The following is an 18,491-nucleotide window of genomic DNA, read 5'->3' as shown; positions in this document are numbered from 1 at the left end:
AAATCAACACTGATCTCTTGCACAGATATCTTTGTCCTAGAAGAGTCAGAACATTGATTTACATTTTTAATTCTGCAGGTATTCATAGAGGTACAGACTATGGCTTTTCATTTTCTCTCTCAGATGTCACAGATTCCCAGATTTTGAGCCCTCAAAGAACAATTCATTTGCTTTTCTTTCAATAGTTTTTCATCAGGAACTTCCTGCTTCAAGGAAACTACTATACAGTCCTTCCTCAGGCAATCAGTATATTTAAGTCAGGAGAAACCACATCTACAGAAAGCCTGTTGTCAGAGTATAAACTTAAAAAAATCCAAGGAATTTAACATAGAGGTCTGACCCATTAATTTGTATTCAGAAGGGTTTTTTTTTTTGATTAAAACCAGTATACAGCTTTAGTCCAGTCTACTGATTAAGGATATGTATGTAGATTGGAACAAAATGTGAGGGCACAGGAGGAAGAAGAGATGTCAAAATTAGCAATCAATAACCTCTAAAACTTGTGGTGAGGACAATTTTAATTTGAGTACTACACATTTCCAAGATGTTCCACAACCACATTGTGCAAGCAGCTGGTAAAATCACATCTGCAAGCTCCATCCTCACTGTCCTACTGAGGTTCACTACAAGATGCGGAATCACTACTGAGCTGTATTTGCCTCTATGCCTTGGCTGCACAGTGCAGCCAAGTTGAAAGACCTTGCTTGTGGTATTATAACACAACCAGTGCCTGCCGAAAGTGCTCAGCAACTGTGTTCTGCGTGGGAAACCAACTGTGAAACGTACACCCAGTCAGGAACCTGGCAGGGAGGAAGAGTCTGGAAAAATCCACTTTTTTTTCTCCCACTTGCGTGCTGCATCTTCCCCAAGAAGCAAGCAAGCGGCTGCCTGCCATCTCTCTGAAAGCTCTCATCATCTCTTTTCCTTTTCCAACCTGAGCTTCTGCAAATAATTTCTCACATTTGAACAAATCCCACAGCGTGAAAGGTAAACAATACTGTGACATCTCAGACAAGTTGGTTTAACAGGTAGCTTATTACCTGGGAGAGTAAGAGCGTCTGAAAGTCTTGTGGGAAGGAGCAGTGGGGATGGAGTTAGGCTGAGAAAGGGAAGGGGGGTGCTTCGACAGCCCGTCTGCACTCCAACCCCAGAACCGACTGCCGTGATCAGAGGAGAAACGAAAGAGAAGAAAAAACAGAGAAAGGAGAGGGAGAAAAAAAAAAAGAAACTATAATCTGAGTGGCTTAGTGCTGTCATGCTGCCTTGGAGAGAGAGAAAAAATTAATAGAAACAAAATTAAACAAGAATACTCCATTGAGCCCCATAAGTCATTGTTTTGGCCTTTATTATTCACTTCCACTTTCATTCCTAACATAATGATATGGTTCGCAGAAAAATAGTCCCTGCTTGTACTAACCATGAAATTTTACAAATGGATATAGCCTCTCTAAACAATTCTTACATGTTCTAAGTGAACAATCCCTGAACACGCATCTGTATTCAAACTCTAAGCAGGTATTCACGAGTAACAGGATTTCCTTGGAAGAAAGGAAAATTGGATTTGATTTTTTTTTTATCAGACACCCAAAGGTAGCTTGTCAAGTTTGGCTCTTGCTGCCTCTACAAGAGCCTGCAATCAGGCCCTACAAAACCAGCAAACCTTTGTAGGGCTTAAGATCTGATCCTATTTCACCAGATTCAAACCGATTCCAAATACGCAAGTGAAAGTCAGTCTAGAGTGTAAACATATCATGTAAACTGGGGACTTGGCCCAGGTCTCAGCAGACAAACCTGGAAAGACTGGATGAAGTCAGCCTCTAAACTGATTCAGATCTCTCATCAAACTTCCACAAGCCCCTTCTGGTTACTGTTTGATCCTGTGCCTTTGGGTCAAGGCATCCATCCCTGGGCCAATTTGTATAACTTTTGCTTTTGTCCCGTTCCCTTTATGGTACACGGATTTTCAAAAGCATCTTCTCGATGACAATACAGATGCTTGAGCTGGTGGAGTATTCAGGACACCGCTTTGTTTCTATTAAGTACACTGTCTCAGAAAGTCGCATTTGCGTATACACGAGCGAAAGATATTGCAAGATCAGAAGCGGCAAACAAGTCAAGAATTGCTCCAGTGCAAACAGCAGCAAAGCCAGTTGAAAACTCCTCTGAAGAGTGGTGTCAAGAAAGTCACTCGTTAACCAGCAATCAAAACCCATGGCTATTACACCAGCTATCACGGAAATACACCAGACACCCAGACATCTGACCAGAAGTCCCACAGGTCAGGTCCCACCTACCTGCAAATGGGCCACCAAACAATGCAGGCTTGTCTTTATTGTATAACGTGGATGGCTTATTTTAATTCTTTTTCCATGCCCTGCCTTGCTCGACTTAATACTGAAACTGTCAAGTTTTATTTTTAATGGTATTTTCTATTGCCAGTGAATAAACAAGCGCGTACACTTACACAGCCAAATAAAATTCTTAGCCTTTTATTTTTATGCATTTCCTCTAGAGATCTTTGAAGGACTAAATTTGTTGGTTTTTTTTTTAATAATTGGAACGATGCACAGGTTTCCAGGCTACTAATGAAGGCAGAAATAGTAGGGCAAATCTATTAATTTGATATTCCTTCAAATATTCCTACAGAATTCTAGGTGAACATTCACAACCTGAACGTAACATTTGAGTTTACAGAAGTTCATTTGATATTCAGAATGGTGTTCCTACACTGAAGAACTTCACAACTTAGTATTTTCCTTTTTTTTCATACTACACCATTTACTAAATCTCAGATTTTCCTTGTCCAACACAAACTCAAGCCATTCATCTCAGTCTGTTTTTTTTCCCCAAATATTTTCAGTCTTCCCAAGTGCCCTCCCCTGCTTTTCTTCCTCAGAAAACACCTCTTTCCTCCATAACTCCTCTCCTCAAAAATTAAAACTGTCAAGACAAAAAAAGCAGGTACAAATGCAGAAGTAACTCACAGATGCAGTGGATATGTTCTAGTGATCATGAAGCAGAACTGGATGGGAGTAAATGAAAGCAGAAGAAGGGAGGACTCTGCCCAAGGCCCTGAAAGCACATTATCCTTCTGAAGACACTAACATCAGGGGATACTTAAGCAGATGTTATCATCTGGATAGGCAAATTAGCTGTTTGCATCTGCAAAGTCCAGTTCAACTGAAACATTCAGACTCTATCCAGAGAGCTCAAATACATGTATGCACAAATACACACACACAAAAAAAATAAGAAATCAGTCGTCTGGAGTTCAGTTGTGATGGCAAGTCTATGGGAGAAGTCATGTGACCTAAGGGCAATGGCGTACACACATACTATGGAAAGTCAGTATCCATGAAGCCGTGCTGATCAATATTGAGGGTATCACCCACAAACCATTAGCAATAAGGGAGAGCAGCATTTTTATATTCCTACAGGACCCAAACTATCCTTTCTACACATATCCCAGCCCCAAAGACACGTGCATCTCTAGCCATGACTCCTCCAATCTATGCATCAAGAAAAAAATTCAAAGGGAAGTATAATCTTTAAAACCAAAGCTGGTATTAAGAACTGGAGATAATCTTCAACTCACTGCACTCTGTACAAGACAGACATGGACAAGGAAAGCAGGGCCCATACAGGGAGCACCCTAGGAAGCAGCTGGCAAACACAACCTTGGTACAGCCCTTTGGCAACGGGTCCCATAAAAATGTAAAGCCAAGCCTAGTTTCAGAGGAGGGCTACACAGAGACATCGTGGGAACCTTTATCCTTTTACACTATCAGAATGACTCGGGTGTGCTCGTTTTCCAAGTTTGTAGAGAAAAGTCCCATTCTACACCATGTGAATAGCAAACAACAAGCATTTGTAATGGAAACATGACACAGAAGGATCCATACCAACAACTGCAGTACTGCAGCGTACCTCACTTCCCGTAATCTGTTAGCACATCTTCCAAAGCCTTTCTTCTGAAAGAAGGACAACCACATGTAACTCTTCAGAAACAGAGCTAAGTTCTGCCTTGTTCTGTAAGTCAGGACCATGCTCAAACTGTGCTACACAAGACATTTTCAAGAAGGATACAGTCCAGCAGAGCATCAGAAGCTACTGCCCCTGATTTGCAGTACTTGCCACTGCCTTTTCTGCAAATGGTAAAAATCTGCAGCTACTGTTACTGCTCAGAGGTCACTCACTAAAAAAATAACTTCTCCCCTGGATATTTTAAAGAGCTTTTACAGCAGCTTCCACCTTTACCTATCGTTGAAGAGTAATGTCTACACATCACTCTTGAATAACTAAATCCAGCAAGGAAGCAGGACACACTTCTTGAAAAGACACCTGAATTTTTGGATCAACATCTCCAAGAACTCATTAGAAAAATTAAAGGAACTATTGTTTTCTAAAGGAAATTCTTGGGCCACTGTACCAGTGGCAGTTTTGATCTTGACAACTTAATGGCAGAATGCTCTGGAACTACATGCCTTCTCTACTATTCCTTGAGAACATATCACATGGGGGAAAAAAACCTCCAGTTCCTAAACCCAAAATTCTAGAAAACAACAGCAACAACAAAGTATGAAGTGTACGCTGAATGCTTCAATCAATATTTTGATACAAGCATCCTGACATCAAGAGGTGAGAAGAATGCAAAGATAAATTGAAAAGCAGCGAGTGAAGCGGCAAAACAGAGTTGTGTCCCAATGGCAAAACCCAAAAAAAGCACGGTAAAAGGTCATGGATTTATAAAATAGGTGCCTCATGCAAACGTGGCCAGCAAAACCACAACATAACCACGGGGAGACATATTTCAGTTTGTAATTCCCCATGACAGAAATCAGCAGGGCAACAATGCTCAAACTAGTTAAAAAGGAAGCAAAAGAGTTGGAACCATTCCCCTGAAACTCTACCACTTAATTTCTTAATGAAACCTTTGTTGAAAAAACTCCTAATAGGCGGACTCAACCTTGGCTTGCAACCTCTTGGTCTAGTTTTGGATTACAGCAGATTTAGGGGTCACAAAGATATATTTAGATATCCAAAATTTTCTCAGGAAACCCCATGTGCTCCTCATATGCCGCTGGAATTAGTATAACTACTCATTAAAGGCTAAAAGCCTTTGTTTTTCCTGACACATGGGAACTCACATGTCTAAGCATGTTTTAGCAAGGGTTTAGCAAGTCACAACAGGGCTGATTAACAGATTTCAGTGTAAATTACCACATGGACTACAAACTGCAGTCCTCACCCAACATGTTTCCTTCTGTCTCTTCTATGACAAAGGGAAGTGACCTCCCATGGAGAGTCAGGGTACGCAGACAAGAGCAGCAGCTTTTAAGCTTTCCCATCATGAATCAAAGCCTGTCCAGGTAACAACCTAAGACTTTCCTCCAATATTTCTGTGGTCGCAGAGCACAATGTTTAGATTCCTATCTCCTCTGCTCTAAGTTTTTATAGTGCGAAAAATGTACATTCCCAATATCCAAGAGTCCATGTTTGCTCAATAAAAAGTTCTGGAGTCAACCACTGTATTCTAGGGTAGCATCTGCAGCTTGAGCAGAACACCTGGTTGCAACAGACCTGCTGCCCAAAGGATCAAGCCGTTGTTCTGCTGGTGACAGTCACCACCTCTGCTTGTTCTGCATCCTCACAAAGCATAAGAGGGGAACAGGAGATTCAGTACTTCTCTAAGCAGCACAAGCACTGCACTACAGTCAGATGAATTACTGATCACAAGGGCATACCTAAAAAATAGATGCAATCTGAAACCCTTGACCTGAAAGTCATCATATAATTTGTGATATCTGCAACCTCAACAAGACCTCATTCCTAATGCTGCCATTTGATATTACCTTTATTGAACCCACAAATGTGATTGTGGAGAAGGCCTAGTTATGAAAGAAAACTAATATTATAAGAAAAGACATTAAGATCACACAGATAACATGAGGACTGGAACACTGAAGTCAGTCACCAACCATGTATTATCATGTTCAAAATCCTGTTTCTTTGGAGCAATCTACTGTAAACTTTTGGTCTTGTTTTTGCTTTCAAAGTGAGTCATATTCTGCAAATGCATGCTCAGTGTTGAAATCCTTTAATATTTTGCAAGTGGTTTAATTAGCCGGCCACATTACCTTGGAGACAGTCCACCATGGGAACAGTTGGTAGGTGAAGTTAAAGGGCTGGTTCTGCTGCTGGAGTGCCGGGAAGGAGTCCGACCAAGGGTATTGCTGGGGGAACCCTGGCATAGAAGCAGAAAAACAGGGATTAGCAACGTGTTGCAATGCAGAGGCAGGAGCAGACAACAACCACAGGTCCGAATATTGCCTTTGTTTGTGCTAGACAAGCTTAGCGCAGTTTGGTTCTGGCTCTTGACCTAAAAATCTGCAGCCATGGTTCATGTAGTCATTAATATCTTCTTGAAGGTACTGCTCTGAGGATCAAGAAAGTACATATGCACTTTTCTACAATCCACGGAACCTCCAATCTTAACTACACAACACATATGGCCTGCAAATACCACCAGAGAAATGGTTTATCAATCCACCAAGCTACCATGCTTCTCAGATACTATTTTCCAGGCTCCAAAGTATGCAGACCATTACCCTGGCAATTTAACAATTTAATTACACAGCTATTTTCTGCATTGTCTAAAGCATTCTGATTGTGCTTCTTACGAGCATAAGTAAGCAATCTAACTTATCATTTTTCCACTGTCCTGCACAATCATTTATACCACAGCAAAATGAGGAGAAAATGCTCCCAATTCTGACACTTCACACAAGGTGGAAGGGAGTAGAGAATCCAGTCCATTTGCCTGGAAGCCTAACACTGCAGTTTTAGCTTAAAACAAAGGTCTGCTTGTCCCTGTGGAAGTGCAAAGATGGGAGGGCTCAAATTCCAGCAAATTTCACAAGAGATCCACACAAAAAAGGCAAAAAATACCCTAATCCTTGCTGCTCTGGGAGGAAAAGTTTAGAAGGATACTTAAATCCTAAATAAAAATATGTAAAAGCTTCACAAAAAAAAACAAAACGTAAGGTAACAGGTGTAGACTGAGGAGGCCTAGTAGGTCACATCAAAGATACTCCAAGCTTCTTAGCAGACAATACATCTGTTATTAAACTGATTTCAATAGTAGTGGTAAGCCCAGAAAATCTATGGGATCAGGATCTCTGTTTTAGCCAAGAGATCATCAGTGGCAGGATTTTCAACAGCACAACCAACTTGAAAGCACAAACTCTACCAACTTTCATGCACTTCATGCACTTCTCAGCAATTGTTTTTTAATCTGTACTAGTTATGACTATATTAAATTTAAAAATAACTGAGTTTTTTGTTTTAGTAGTCCCTATAAAAGCAACATCAAACAGAAGCCTCTGTTGCCATACTGCTTCAAGACAACAGCTACAGATAATTCATGCTACTGAACATCTGCAACAGCTTATCAATGAGCTGCTGTCTTTGGGGCTCTGCTGCTTGCAAGGACAAGGGCCTCTCACCACACTGGTGTTACTGGAGTTCTTGAGGTGGTTGTGCAGAAGCTTGGTAGCACCATCCTGGAATGTTTTTGGCAAGGCACCAAGTAACATGGTAAACTCGGGAGTGTTCAGTTCAAAAAGAGAAATCAGGACTATTTGTGCTGCCTGGAAAGAAGAAGAAAGAAGAGACCATCAGTTTTTATTCTTTGAAAAGAATATGCATTCTGTAGGTAATTATTCTTACAGTAAATGATGTGCGTTTCATTCAAAAAGAAGACTCCCATACTAGACAGATTTTTGACATATTCTTTGTGATGTGTCAGAAGGAATTGCTAACTGCTGCAGTTACACTTCTTAGAGCTTACAATATACTTTTGCATGTCTATCATTAACTTCTCAGGTGTGAAGCCGTACAACTATTCACAGCTAGTGAGAACATCTTACCCTTGTCCTGTCCAGTACATATTTCAATTGAACAAGTTACTGCAAAAATTTACAAGAAACAAAAACCAGAGGCTCAGATAAGTACGAAGAATCTAGGACTGCAATTTGTCATTCCCATGCTTTCTATTTTAAATGCGAATGGGACTAGTTCTCTTCCCACCCAACCTCTCCTCTTCCTAAGGATCTGACAAGCTTGTTTCATCAGACAGACAATCCCTGCTTCTGTTTTCCCACCTCACCTTACAAGTCTCACCACTGGGACTGTTTCACAACAGAAGACTTCAGCTCAAGTGGTGAGAACCACCTTTCTCTCATCCATGGAGAGGCTAAACCCCACCAGATTCCCTAGATCTCATAAGTGAAACCAGGGTACCACTGAAACAATTGAGAATTTTACCATTAAGTTCACTGGACAGGGTTTACCCTGTCTGCCTGGAAGAAGAGCTGCCAAAACAGTATCTCCACTAACCCCACGAGCAAACATAGCTCTGCGCATCCTGAACTAAGACAACGGAATCAAACGGGAATGGAAGCAGAATAAATCAAAGTGCACATCACACGTTCCTAACTAGACTTCCCTAGCAGCACGAAAACCATGTGGATTTCACCAATTCTGTTTTTTTTCCCCCGTCTTTGCCTTGAAAATATACAAAAATATAGAAATTGATTAAAAGAATGATAAAAATGAAGCAATGAAGAAGGATCTCTGATGGTCTGCAGCACTACCTTCTCCAACGGGGGTGTAGCCATTGATATATTAACCTCCAGAATAAAAAGCAGTGGCTTAGGCTCACAAAGTAAGAAGCAAAGCTCTTCTTTTGGAACAGCGTACATATAGGCTTAGGAAGAGCGGACACTTGGTGTCTGACCTTTCAGGAACTTTCTAAAGCTTCCTAAAAATGAAAAAGAACTTTGAAGAGGGTAAAAATATAATTTACTGCTGTGGCGATAACTGTACATTCGTTGTTCTCATCAATTCAAAGGAGCTTTTACAAATGTGTTTGTAAAGTTGCAATAATTAAGTGTATCTGCTGTTCTCTGTGAAGTGGAATCCTTTAGCAGATGATGAACTTGGGTACACAAAAACCCTTTCATAGTGGGGAATCAAAGCACCTCATTGTTTCACTGTGCAAACTGCAATTCAAGCTCTGCTGTTCCTTCTGCTATCAGCCCCAATTTGCAGTAACACAGCTGTGTATAGAAAAACATTTTCCATCCATGAAAGTTTGGTAAGTAACATCCTTTTCATATGGCCAACAAAGAAACTGAGGCACACAACACTCAACAGGCTTCCAAGGACTGCAGCGAACAACAGGTCTTCAGACTCTTCATTCCAGATGGATCATGCTGCCTCCTGCCAAAACTCTCACTGACTTGAACACAAAAAGCATGTCATTATTCACGTCACACTAAAGATCTGAGGTGAAAGAAGTGGGGAGATAATTTTCCCCATGGCTTTCTTAACTCCATGCTCTACCCTCCTCTGAGCTGAAGTTTTGGGCAACTCTGCCTAGTATCCAACAAGGACGTATATTTCTGTCCATTTTGATCCAAGAACTTTTAAGTTTTCACCAGCACAGTATTTTCTGTAATAAAAATATCACTGCAAACAAGAGATCTCAGAACAACAATCAGTACGTTGAACTGAATGCAAAGCGACAACTCATGCCAAAGTACATTCCCGTTTGTGAATGGCATGCGTATCCCAGATGGTTAGGAGAGGACATGCAGATCATCTGTGTCAGAACAAGCAGATCTCATATTCACTGAGATTAAAAAAAAAACAAAAAAACCCACGAAAATTGATCAAGGTTTCCCAGGTTGAAAGATTGCTCAGACTAGAGTATCTAGAGATATCAACTGATAAGTCAGGAGCTGCTCGAGGTAGAGTGAGACAGGAAAGGATTTAAGATACATTTGTCCCACATATCAATGGGTTAGAAATAAGGTCATCCTTGGAGACCTCCTATGTAAACAGAGGAAAACAGGCTCAAGAGCAGACACGCTCTGCGATGCAACGTTCTGGAAGTACCTTTCTTGTGTGCCAGAGAGGTCTAAGATGCATCTCTCAGATCTGAGCAAAATCTTCCCCAAAGCTCCAGCAGGGACTTTATGATCCTGTGGCTTCACGTTGAAGCAGAGAGTTATCTAATTGGTAGAGTTTAACCCTAAGACACAAACACTGATAGCACAGACGTCGTGCTACAGGAGTACCTGAGGGAAGTTTCAGCTCCCAGAAGTCACTTCAATTTTGTTCCACTGCTTTGTTTTGGCTTTAATGAAAACAGGACTGTGTCCACCCTCCCTCTTTGCACAAAATACAGGTTGTCTTCCACCAAGCTGGTGAAGGGTCTGGAGGGTCTGACCTAGGAGGAACGGCTGAGGGAGCTGGGGGTGTTTAGCCTGGAGAAGAGGAGGCTCAGAGGTGACCTTAGTGCAGTCTACAACTACCTGAAGAGAGGTTGTAGTGAAGTGGGAGTCAGCCTCTTCTCCCAGGCAACTAGCGATAGGACAAGAGGACATAGCCTTAAGCTGTGCCAGGGGAGGTTCAGGTTGGACATTAGGAAGCATTTCTTCTCAGCAAGGGTCATTAGCCATTGGAAGGGGCTGCCCAGGGAGGTGGTGGAGTCACCATCTCTGGAGGGGTTTAAGAAAAGATTGGACATGGCACTTAGTGCCATGGTCTAGTTGCCATGGTGGTGTCAGGGCAATGGTTGGACTCGATGATCCCAGAGGGCTCTTCCAATCTCATTGATTCTGTGATTCTGTGTACGTGGTGCTCTTCAGTAGCTTTGCTGTTGCCTGCAAAAAGGCCACTGGGCTTTGAATGGAGCACTAAACAGTCGCTCACAATGCTTACAGTCTTATGTGGCCTGAAGGAAAGCAGACCTATAGGCTCCGATTCTAGAAATAAAGCCAAGTACTACTGCAGCCTGGGAGTGGTGCTTCATTAAAGCTCTGAAAAGCAATGCTGGAGCTACGTGGGTTAACCTTGGCTATGTTCTTTTTAAATAGTCCTCAGCCATCCAACTGCACTTGTAGGTTTATTTCAGGCAAAAGCCATTATTTGAAAGTTCAGCCATGATTTCCTACTTAAGGCCTTGGTCCCTGCTACCATAAAATCAGGAACACTTACCACCAACCTCAAAAGCTGGAAGGTCCACGCCAGCTTGAAATCACATTTATAACATGCTCCAAGTTTCACTCTTGTAATACTTCCCAGTTCTAATACAGTTAATTTTATTTCAGTAACGAAGAGCGTCAGGAACAGCATTTCTATAGCTGTCTAATAATTAGATCTGGACACCCTTGATGATCCTTTAAGTTTCATTTATCCAGTCAAAGGACATCTTTGACAGATAATGTTTCTAAGAGTTTTAAATGTGTGGATTTTCACCTTGTGACAAACCAGAGGACATTTTCATAATCTCAGAATCACTGGTCACTTCTGAAAATCTTGGCCCTTGTTTCATTGGATTACTCAAGGAATAGATAAATTTAAAACAAGCAATTAAAAAACTTATTTCTGTACACAATGTACAAACATTCTCCATGCAACACTCGTGCTTGATGATATATAGTTTGAAGAAAGAATAATATCTGAATTTTCCCTTGCCTTTGTGTCCCTGTACCATTAGTGTGGACCACTAATCCATCTCCTTTCAGTGACATATAACGTAGACCCTACAGATTATCTAATTTTAATGAAGTAGTTCTCTGCTGGCTTGAGCTGGAGAAACTCCAGTGACTTCAGAGCCTGACTGTTCTAGTGAGGGGGTCTGGCTCCACGTCAGGTTCTTGAACCATTTGCAAAGGATCACTTATGTAACTTCATTATTTTCCTTCTAACAATGCAGTGAGAGATCAGGTTCCACAAGCTGATAGCAGCTCCTGAAGTTTCACACTTTGGTCAATGCAATTCATGCTGTCCAACAGTGTCAGCTGCTAAAGGGACACAAATGCTTCAGCAGCTTTTGGTTTTTGTTTTCACCTAGACAGAGGGTGTTGGACAGATTTATCAAAATCGGTAACCTCTGCAACTTGGTTGAATTCTACTAAAGTCTCTTTGAAACGGTTTGGGCTCATGAAGCAAAAAGATCAAGGTTAACTGGAAAAATCCATTGATTCTAGAGAGTAAACGTGGTCAGTGACCTACGCTTAATACAAGTGCTGCTGTCGCTGGTCCAACAGACCAAGCAGAATAAGCAGCTACTTGCCTGAGCTACATGAAAGCAGTTTTCAAGTTACCCAAACTTCTATTGGTGATGGGCTTGCAACAGTGCCAGCCCCATAAATGGGGAAGACATCAGAGCCTCATTGTTCACGAGGGACTACAACAAGAGAGTTAACAGAAAAGCACACCAAAGCCAAAAATTACTCCACAGACACACACACTTTTTTCAGGCTCCCAGTCAAGGTCTCTTTACACAGCTAGACAGTTGAGTTGAGACTGCAAACAAGATTAGTGTGATTAGTGCACACTGCTTTTAGTCTACCTGTTTACATTTCTCTTCCAAGTTTCCTTCACCAGGCCCTGAGGAAGCTGTAGTTGTCCTAGCTGGCAAATCCTCACCCACCCAACTATGCATGGTCTGGGTGTGACAAACAGGAAAGTTGACATTATTTAAAGAAAGCATAGATTTCAAGTAAATCATCTAAACAGTACACATGTTATCTTTTTGCAGAAGAGTTTTGATCAGTTACTTGCTTAATTTCAAGGAACAAAAAGCATTAATATTTGATTTATCCAGAAGAACATTCCTTTCAGCAGTGGGCAGCACTGGCTCAAAATTAAATTCAGCCACAACTCTCAGGTTTACAGATCATCCCTTAGTCCTCCTCACAAGGCTTTGCTCCTCATGGCCTCCACAACCACTTGAAAACCTCCGCTGAGGTGCAGAGCCTAGGCAGTGCTGCACTGCCATTGGAGACCAGGATGGATAGTGGTTTGATGGAGAGTTTTGGATGCTTATATGCAGAGGTAGGAAGCATGTCTTCTCAGAAAGGGTCATTAGACATTGGAAGGGGCTGCCCAGGGAGGTGGTGGAGTCACCATCTCTGGAGGTGTTTAAGACAAGACTGGACATGGCACTTAGTGCCATGGTCTAGTTGACATGGTAGTGTCAGGGCAATGGTTGGACTCGATGATCCCAGAGGTCTCTTCCAACCTCATTGATTGATAGACTGGATGGTGAAATTAATCAAAGACAAATGTGGTTTTAGTAACTTAAGGCACACTGGAACAGAGCAGCTCTCTCTCATGTCACTTTGAGTTATACTAAACTGCAGATCGAATATAGATCCACTGAGATAAGAGGCAGCAGTGACACGTTGTATTAGCTTGTATCAGCACACATTGGCGTAGGGCAATGCTTCGATTCTCTGATGAGCGTAGCTGATGTTAAACAAGTGTCTGCAAGCTCCAAACAAGTGTTAAGGGTACTTTCCAGCAGACAACTCAATGTTAGCTGGCACTAAGCTATCTACCAAACCAGACCTCCTGCTTGCTCCTTTTTCAGGTCTAGAATCAGATGAGTGTGGACATCCACATTACTGATATGGTAATCTGAAGCACAATGGCTTCATGAGTTCATACATAATCCAAGCACGCTAGCTTGAGCACAAGTTTTCAAACACACAGTTTTCCCAAGAGACTTCTGTTAGAATATGCTCTTTACACCCACATCCTGAAAAGGAAGAATTTGTTTAACAGATTTAAATACAGACTTCACGTACAGATTAAATCCACATTGTTATTGTGTCTTCTACAGCACACAACATATCATGAAAGGCTTTTACAAGTCATGGGTGGTTGCATTACATGTGTCAAAGGCATCTCAAAGAAGTGCCAGCAAAAACTACGCAGCACCGAATCATCCCATATTCAGATTACTGTCCTATAATGGATTACAGCTCCTTCTGCGTGCTGTTCTTCTGTGACCTGGGCACAGCAAAGACCACGGCAAAAATTGTGCATTATTTCTGGAGAGCCAGATGTTATCCTAGGAGTCCAGCTGATGAAGGCTACTCTGAGTAACTTCGCTCCTTACAAAATGGCCTTTTGTACCTCACCTGTACCTATGTAGGGGGGTGTGTGTGTATTTATATAAATGACATGTACATGCAAACATATTATGCACGTACACATAATATAAGCATGAGGAGCACACACAGTCCGTGAAGCCATTTATTCTCTTGCATTATCATGCACTAGCTCTTGCTGTTTCAAGCAAACCAAGAAAATGTGCTTATATCACAAACTGCTTTAACTCAAAGGATGCTAGAAGGCTGTATAAAGCGAAGAGATTCATTTTAAGGAAATCTACCCCAGCACCATGTTTCCAATAATCACGTCGTGATTTTCTGGCCGCTACCATTGGCAAAAGCCATTTTCCTCCCACTGCATACACTAAAAACATTGGGACTCTCAATGCTCTCTAGCATCAAATTCAAAACAAACAGAAAATGACGGCTACTGTTTTGGAAACACAGCTAGGACACGGAGATCCCTTCTGTACTAATACTATTAAATCAAGTAAACACTGAAGTTCACCAAGTGACATTTTTGACGTATTACACTATTTTTCCTAACACTGACTATATTTAAATGCCTGAAAAGAGTTTCTCCGTGCATTTAGGCCAAGTTGGACTTCTTTAGGAATACCCTTTGGCTAAAGGGCTGACCTCAGCAGCATGGACATAGCCCTATTTAAGACTCCGTAAGTCCATAAACGAAATTTTAAGGCCTGGCTCTCTAGTAACATGGCTCTTCAAGGAGTCCATGAGACACACAAATCTGGTGTAGGAATATTGCAAGAGGGCTGGAGAAGTCTCTGACCCAGAAAGGCAAGGGCTTGCGACTGGGGAATATTAAAACAATTTGCCATTCAAAAGCATTTCTGCAAACATTCTCTTTGTCACTGCTACTGTAACAGGCCACAACCAACAGCGTTTATTGCCCACCCCCAGTAAAGATGAACGACACCATTTCAGCTCACTAAGAGTCTTTGGGAGTGCTTTTACAGTGAAGCTTCTGTCCCAGAGTTGCTCAAATCAGCCTGATGCTAGATGGAAAATTAAAGCTCCAGGAGGGATTTGAGAGGCCTCATGGCATCATGCTGCAAAGGAGCCCAATTTCATCTCCTTAGCAGTGTTTGCTTTCCTACTACTGGTCCTCCTGTAGACATCACAGCAGTATTTTATCCAAACTTGCTCTGGGCTTTATTGATAGACATGATTTCCTTATCAAAGTGACAACATCCATATTTCTCAAGAAATGACATCTAGGACTACTAGTTAAAGAAGTAAATACATCTTCACTGCCTGTTTGAGCATGTGAAGAATCTGCTGACCTGCAGCTTTCTCTCTGAGATCTTCCTCATCTTCCTGTATAATTCATAAACAGCTTCTCCATCAGTTTTAGGAAAAGATCTGATCCCAAACTCGTTTTCTTTGGACACCTCTAGACTTCACCTGCAAACCAGTGCTGCCAATCCAAGGAAGGTCCTACCCCTAGGTAGTCTGAGGGGGACTTCATCTTCATGCAAATCACAGTAACACAAGCACTCTCCCGGGCTTTTTGATTCATTGCAATAGTTCCGAGTTTCTTACCAGGTCCCACCCACTGTCTGTATTCAAGGGCAGCTTGGCCAAAGTCAGTAAGGAGTGCGGCAGTTGAAAGGAGAAGTTTTCCCAGTTACATAAGTGGAAGGCAGAACATGATGTACATGTGACACGAGGCTGCCCATAACATGTAAAAATGCATTCAAGCTTGTAAAATAAAACTACTGTAGGAATGTTTCATCAACAGAGAAGCCAGGCAGGATATCTGGCACAAAGGAAACATTTCTTCTTCCTTGAGAAGAAGAAAATTTCTTCTTCCCTACTAAGTAGTCCAAATGACGATCAGGCAATACAGATGTCGCTATTTATCATTAAGACCAGAGCGCGGCTGATTAACGAGACAGTAAGCAATGTCACTGGCCCTTCCCCTCGGAAGGCCTTGCTCCCCTTCAGCCTGTACAAGCTCCTCCTAAACGCTAAGATACTCTGTGCCCTCACAGACGACTCCACCCCCTCAAATGCTGAGCACTCAGGTTTAATAAAAGTTTCCATTCAGCCGAGCCTTGGACATGAGGCTTCTTTAGGCTTTGGCCAGAGCCAAATCAGAAGCCTTGTTTTAATTTCCATTCTCAAAGTGATGGCTCTTTTCCAAAATCAAAGTATTTTCCCATGCAGAGCCCAAGCCTGTCATCCCAATTCAATAAGTGTTTTACCTACGTAAGGATTGCACAACAACTTTGCTGGCAATATTCGTGACAACATGGTGAAGTTACTGACTTAATGTCCTCAGACCAGTCATCACGGTATTTGCATTGCCATTTTCTGTGTGGTAATTAACTGGCTTTTGTAAAACAACTTCATCAAATCTTAAACATTTTCCAGAGAAAATCAGAATTAATGCCCTGTTACAGAGAGGAATAAACTGAGGCAGACGAAAGTCAAGAGCAACGCACAAGGTTAAACCCTAGTGCAATCAAAATTAGAGCTCAGTTATCTGAAATCCTCATCTGTGCCCTTCCCATCAATACGTTCTGCTTGGGGAAGAAAGCAGCAAGACAGCTGTATGTGCAGAAACTACCCACAGGTGCTCTCCTTGCACTGGCACCACAGCCCACCCAGGTCTCCACGCAGTGCTGTGTGACCTCTTTGTACCCAATGGCTTTTGTTCAGCATGGAGGACAAATGCCTTTCACCTTTCTTCTAGCACTGCTTGCAGGAAGTAAATTCTAATTTGAATGCAGAGTAAATACCTGTAAGTACTAACAATCTTTAAAACAAGACAAATATTTACCCTTAACACACTGCAGCTCACCATATTTTAAACATAAAGCTTGACAATAACTTTGACCGTATATAGTTCATGGCTACCATCAGTAGATGAAATGGTTTCTGCCCTGAGAGGGAATCACGACATTTTGTCAATGACTCTCTAATACCAACTGTATGTTCCTCAAAGTATGTCATGTCCCTGCACTTCAAGAAAGATGTTGAGGTGTTGGAGCGAGTCCAGAGGAGGGCGACCAAGCTGGTGAAGGGTCTGGAGGGTATGACCTAGGAGGAATGGCTGAGGGAGCTGGGGGTGTTTAGCCTGGAGAAGAGGAGGCTCAGAGGTGACCTTAGTGCAGTCTACAACTACCTGAAGGGAGGCTGTAGCACAGTGAGAGTTGGCCTCTTCTCCCAGGCAACCAGCAATAGGACAAGAGGACACAGCCTCAAACTTCGCCAGGGGAGGTTCAGGTTGGACATTAGGGAGAATTTCTTCTCAGCAAGGGTCATTAGCCATTGGAAGGGGCTGCCCAGGGAGGTGGTGGAGTCACCATCTCTGGAGGGGTTTAAGAAAAGCCTGAACATGGCACTTAGTGCCATGCTCTAGTTGCCATGGTGGTGTCAGGGCAATGGTTGGACTTGATGATCCCAGAGGTCTCTTCCAACCTGACTGATTCTGTAATTCTATGTTTTTCTCGTGATAACAGAGCTTACGTTTAGCTACAGATATCATTCCACACAAGAACATAAACTGTTTTATGCACAACAGCATTTCCTTTGACTAAGTTTCGTTCTGATTTCACCAGCTATAAAACATGATCTGTGGTTCAAGCGAGGTGTCAGACGGGTGAAGTGTCCTCAATTAGTCATCATAAGAATATGCAAAGTTTATTAATAAAGCTGTATCATTCAGTTTGAAAAAGGTTTTTAGACTAAATGCCTTATTTTTTTCTGGTTTTCTGCAGTGCTTTAACACTATGGGGCTGGGACCTCCATGACCATCACACATAGTGAATAGGAGCAATGGACAGATGATCACTAATAGAAGGATAATCCCACTACTGACTGAAAATATAATCCATTTCAAGACTCCTCAGTACCAAAAATAAAGTCTGTTCTTGTCAGCTTGCCGGAGCTGAGTTCATTGTATTGGTGGTCTCAAATTCAGATTCTATGGAAAAATTACCTTATTTTATACTCTTTACAGGCCTCTTGTAGTGCTTTGATCATTTGAAGACTGAATTGATTCTTCTTCCTCTCCCACATAATCTCAACTGCTGTCTCCATTTTTAGGTTGTGACAATGTTTACAATGCATGGTCTGCTTTGCACTTAGAACACCTCAGCTCTTGAAGGCCACTGTAATACCTTCCACGAGGGCAGAATCTTCTGATCTTTAAATTAATCATCTTGATATAAAAAAAGGTAATTTTTTTTCCCCAAGTTACAGTCTCCAAAAAAGGAGGAAGATTTTTTAATAGTGCTCTTCAGAACATTTCATCTGTCTGGGTTGGCCCTTAAAAATCCAGTTCAAGTTACGCCAGGGGAGGTTCAGGCTGGATCTTAGGAAGAATTTCTCCACTGAAAGAGTCATTAGGCATTGGAACAGGCTGCCCAGGGAGGTGGTGGAGTCACCATCTCTGGAAGTGTTCAAAAAACGTCTAGATGTGGCGCTTCAGGACATGGTTTAGCGGGCATGGTGGCATTGTGTCGATGGTTGGACTTGAAGATCTTT

General features: G+C 41.9%; 1 protein-coding gene across 7 annotated transcripts in view; it reads right to left on the bottom strand.

Moving 5' to 3' along the window:
- The window catches only part of CLASP1 (cytoplasmic linker associated protein 1), a 200,300-nt gene that overhangs the window by 30,504 nt on the left and 151,305 nt on the right, over positions 1-18,491 (bottom strand). For all 7 annotated transcript variants that reach the window (XM_068407464.1, XM_068407463.1, XM_068407465.1 and 4 more), the window contains 2 exons: positions 7,506-7,649; positions 6,138-6,244 (listed from right to left, as the gene is read on the bottom strand). In XM_068407464.1, coding sequence (XP_068263565.1) covers positions 6,138-6,244; positions 7,506-7,649 — 251 coding nt within the window. The remainder of the gene's footprint in view (positions 1-6,137; positions 6,245-7,505; positions 7,650-18,491) is intronic.

Source organism: Nyctibius grandis, chromosome 9, assembly GCF_013368605.1.
Source record: "Nyctibius grandis isolate bNycGra1 chromosome 9, bNycGra1.pri, whole genome shotgun sequence".
Classification (NCBI taxonomy): Eukaryota; Metazoa; Chordata; class Aves; order Nyctibiiformes; family Nyctibiidae; genus Nyctibius; species Nyctibius grandis.
The sequence above is the reverse complement of the archived record's forward strand: the minus strand, read 5'-3'. Positions and strand labels throughout refer to the sequence as shown.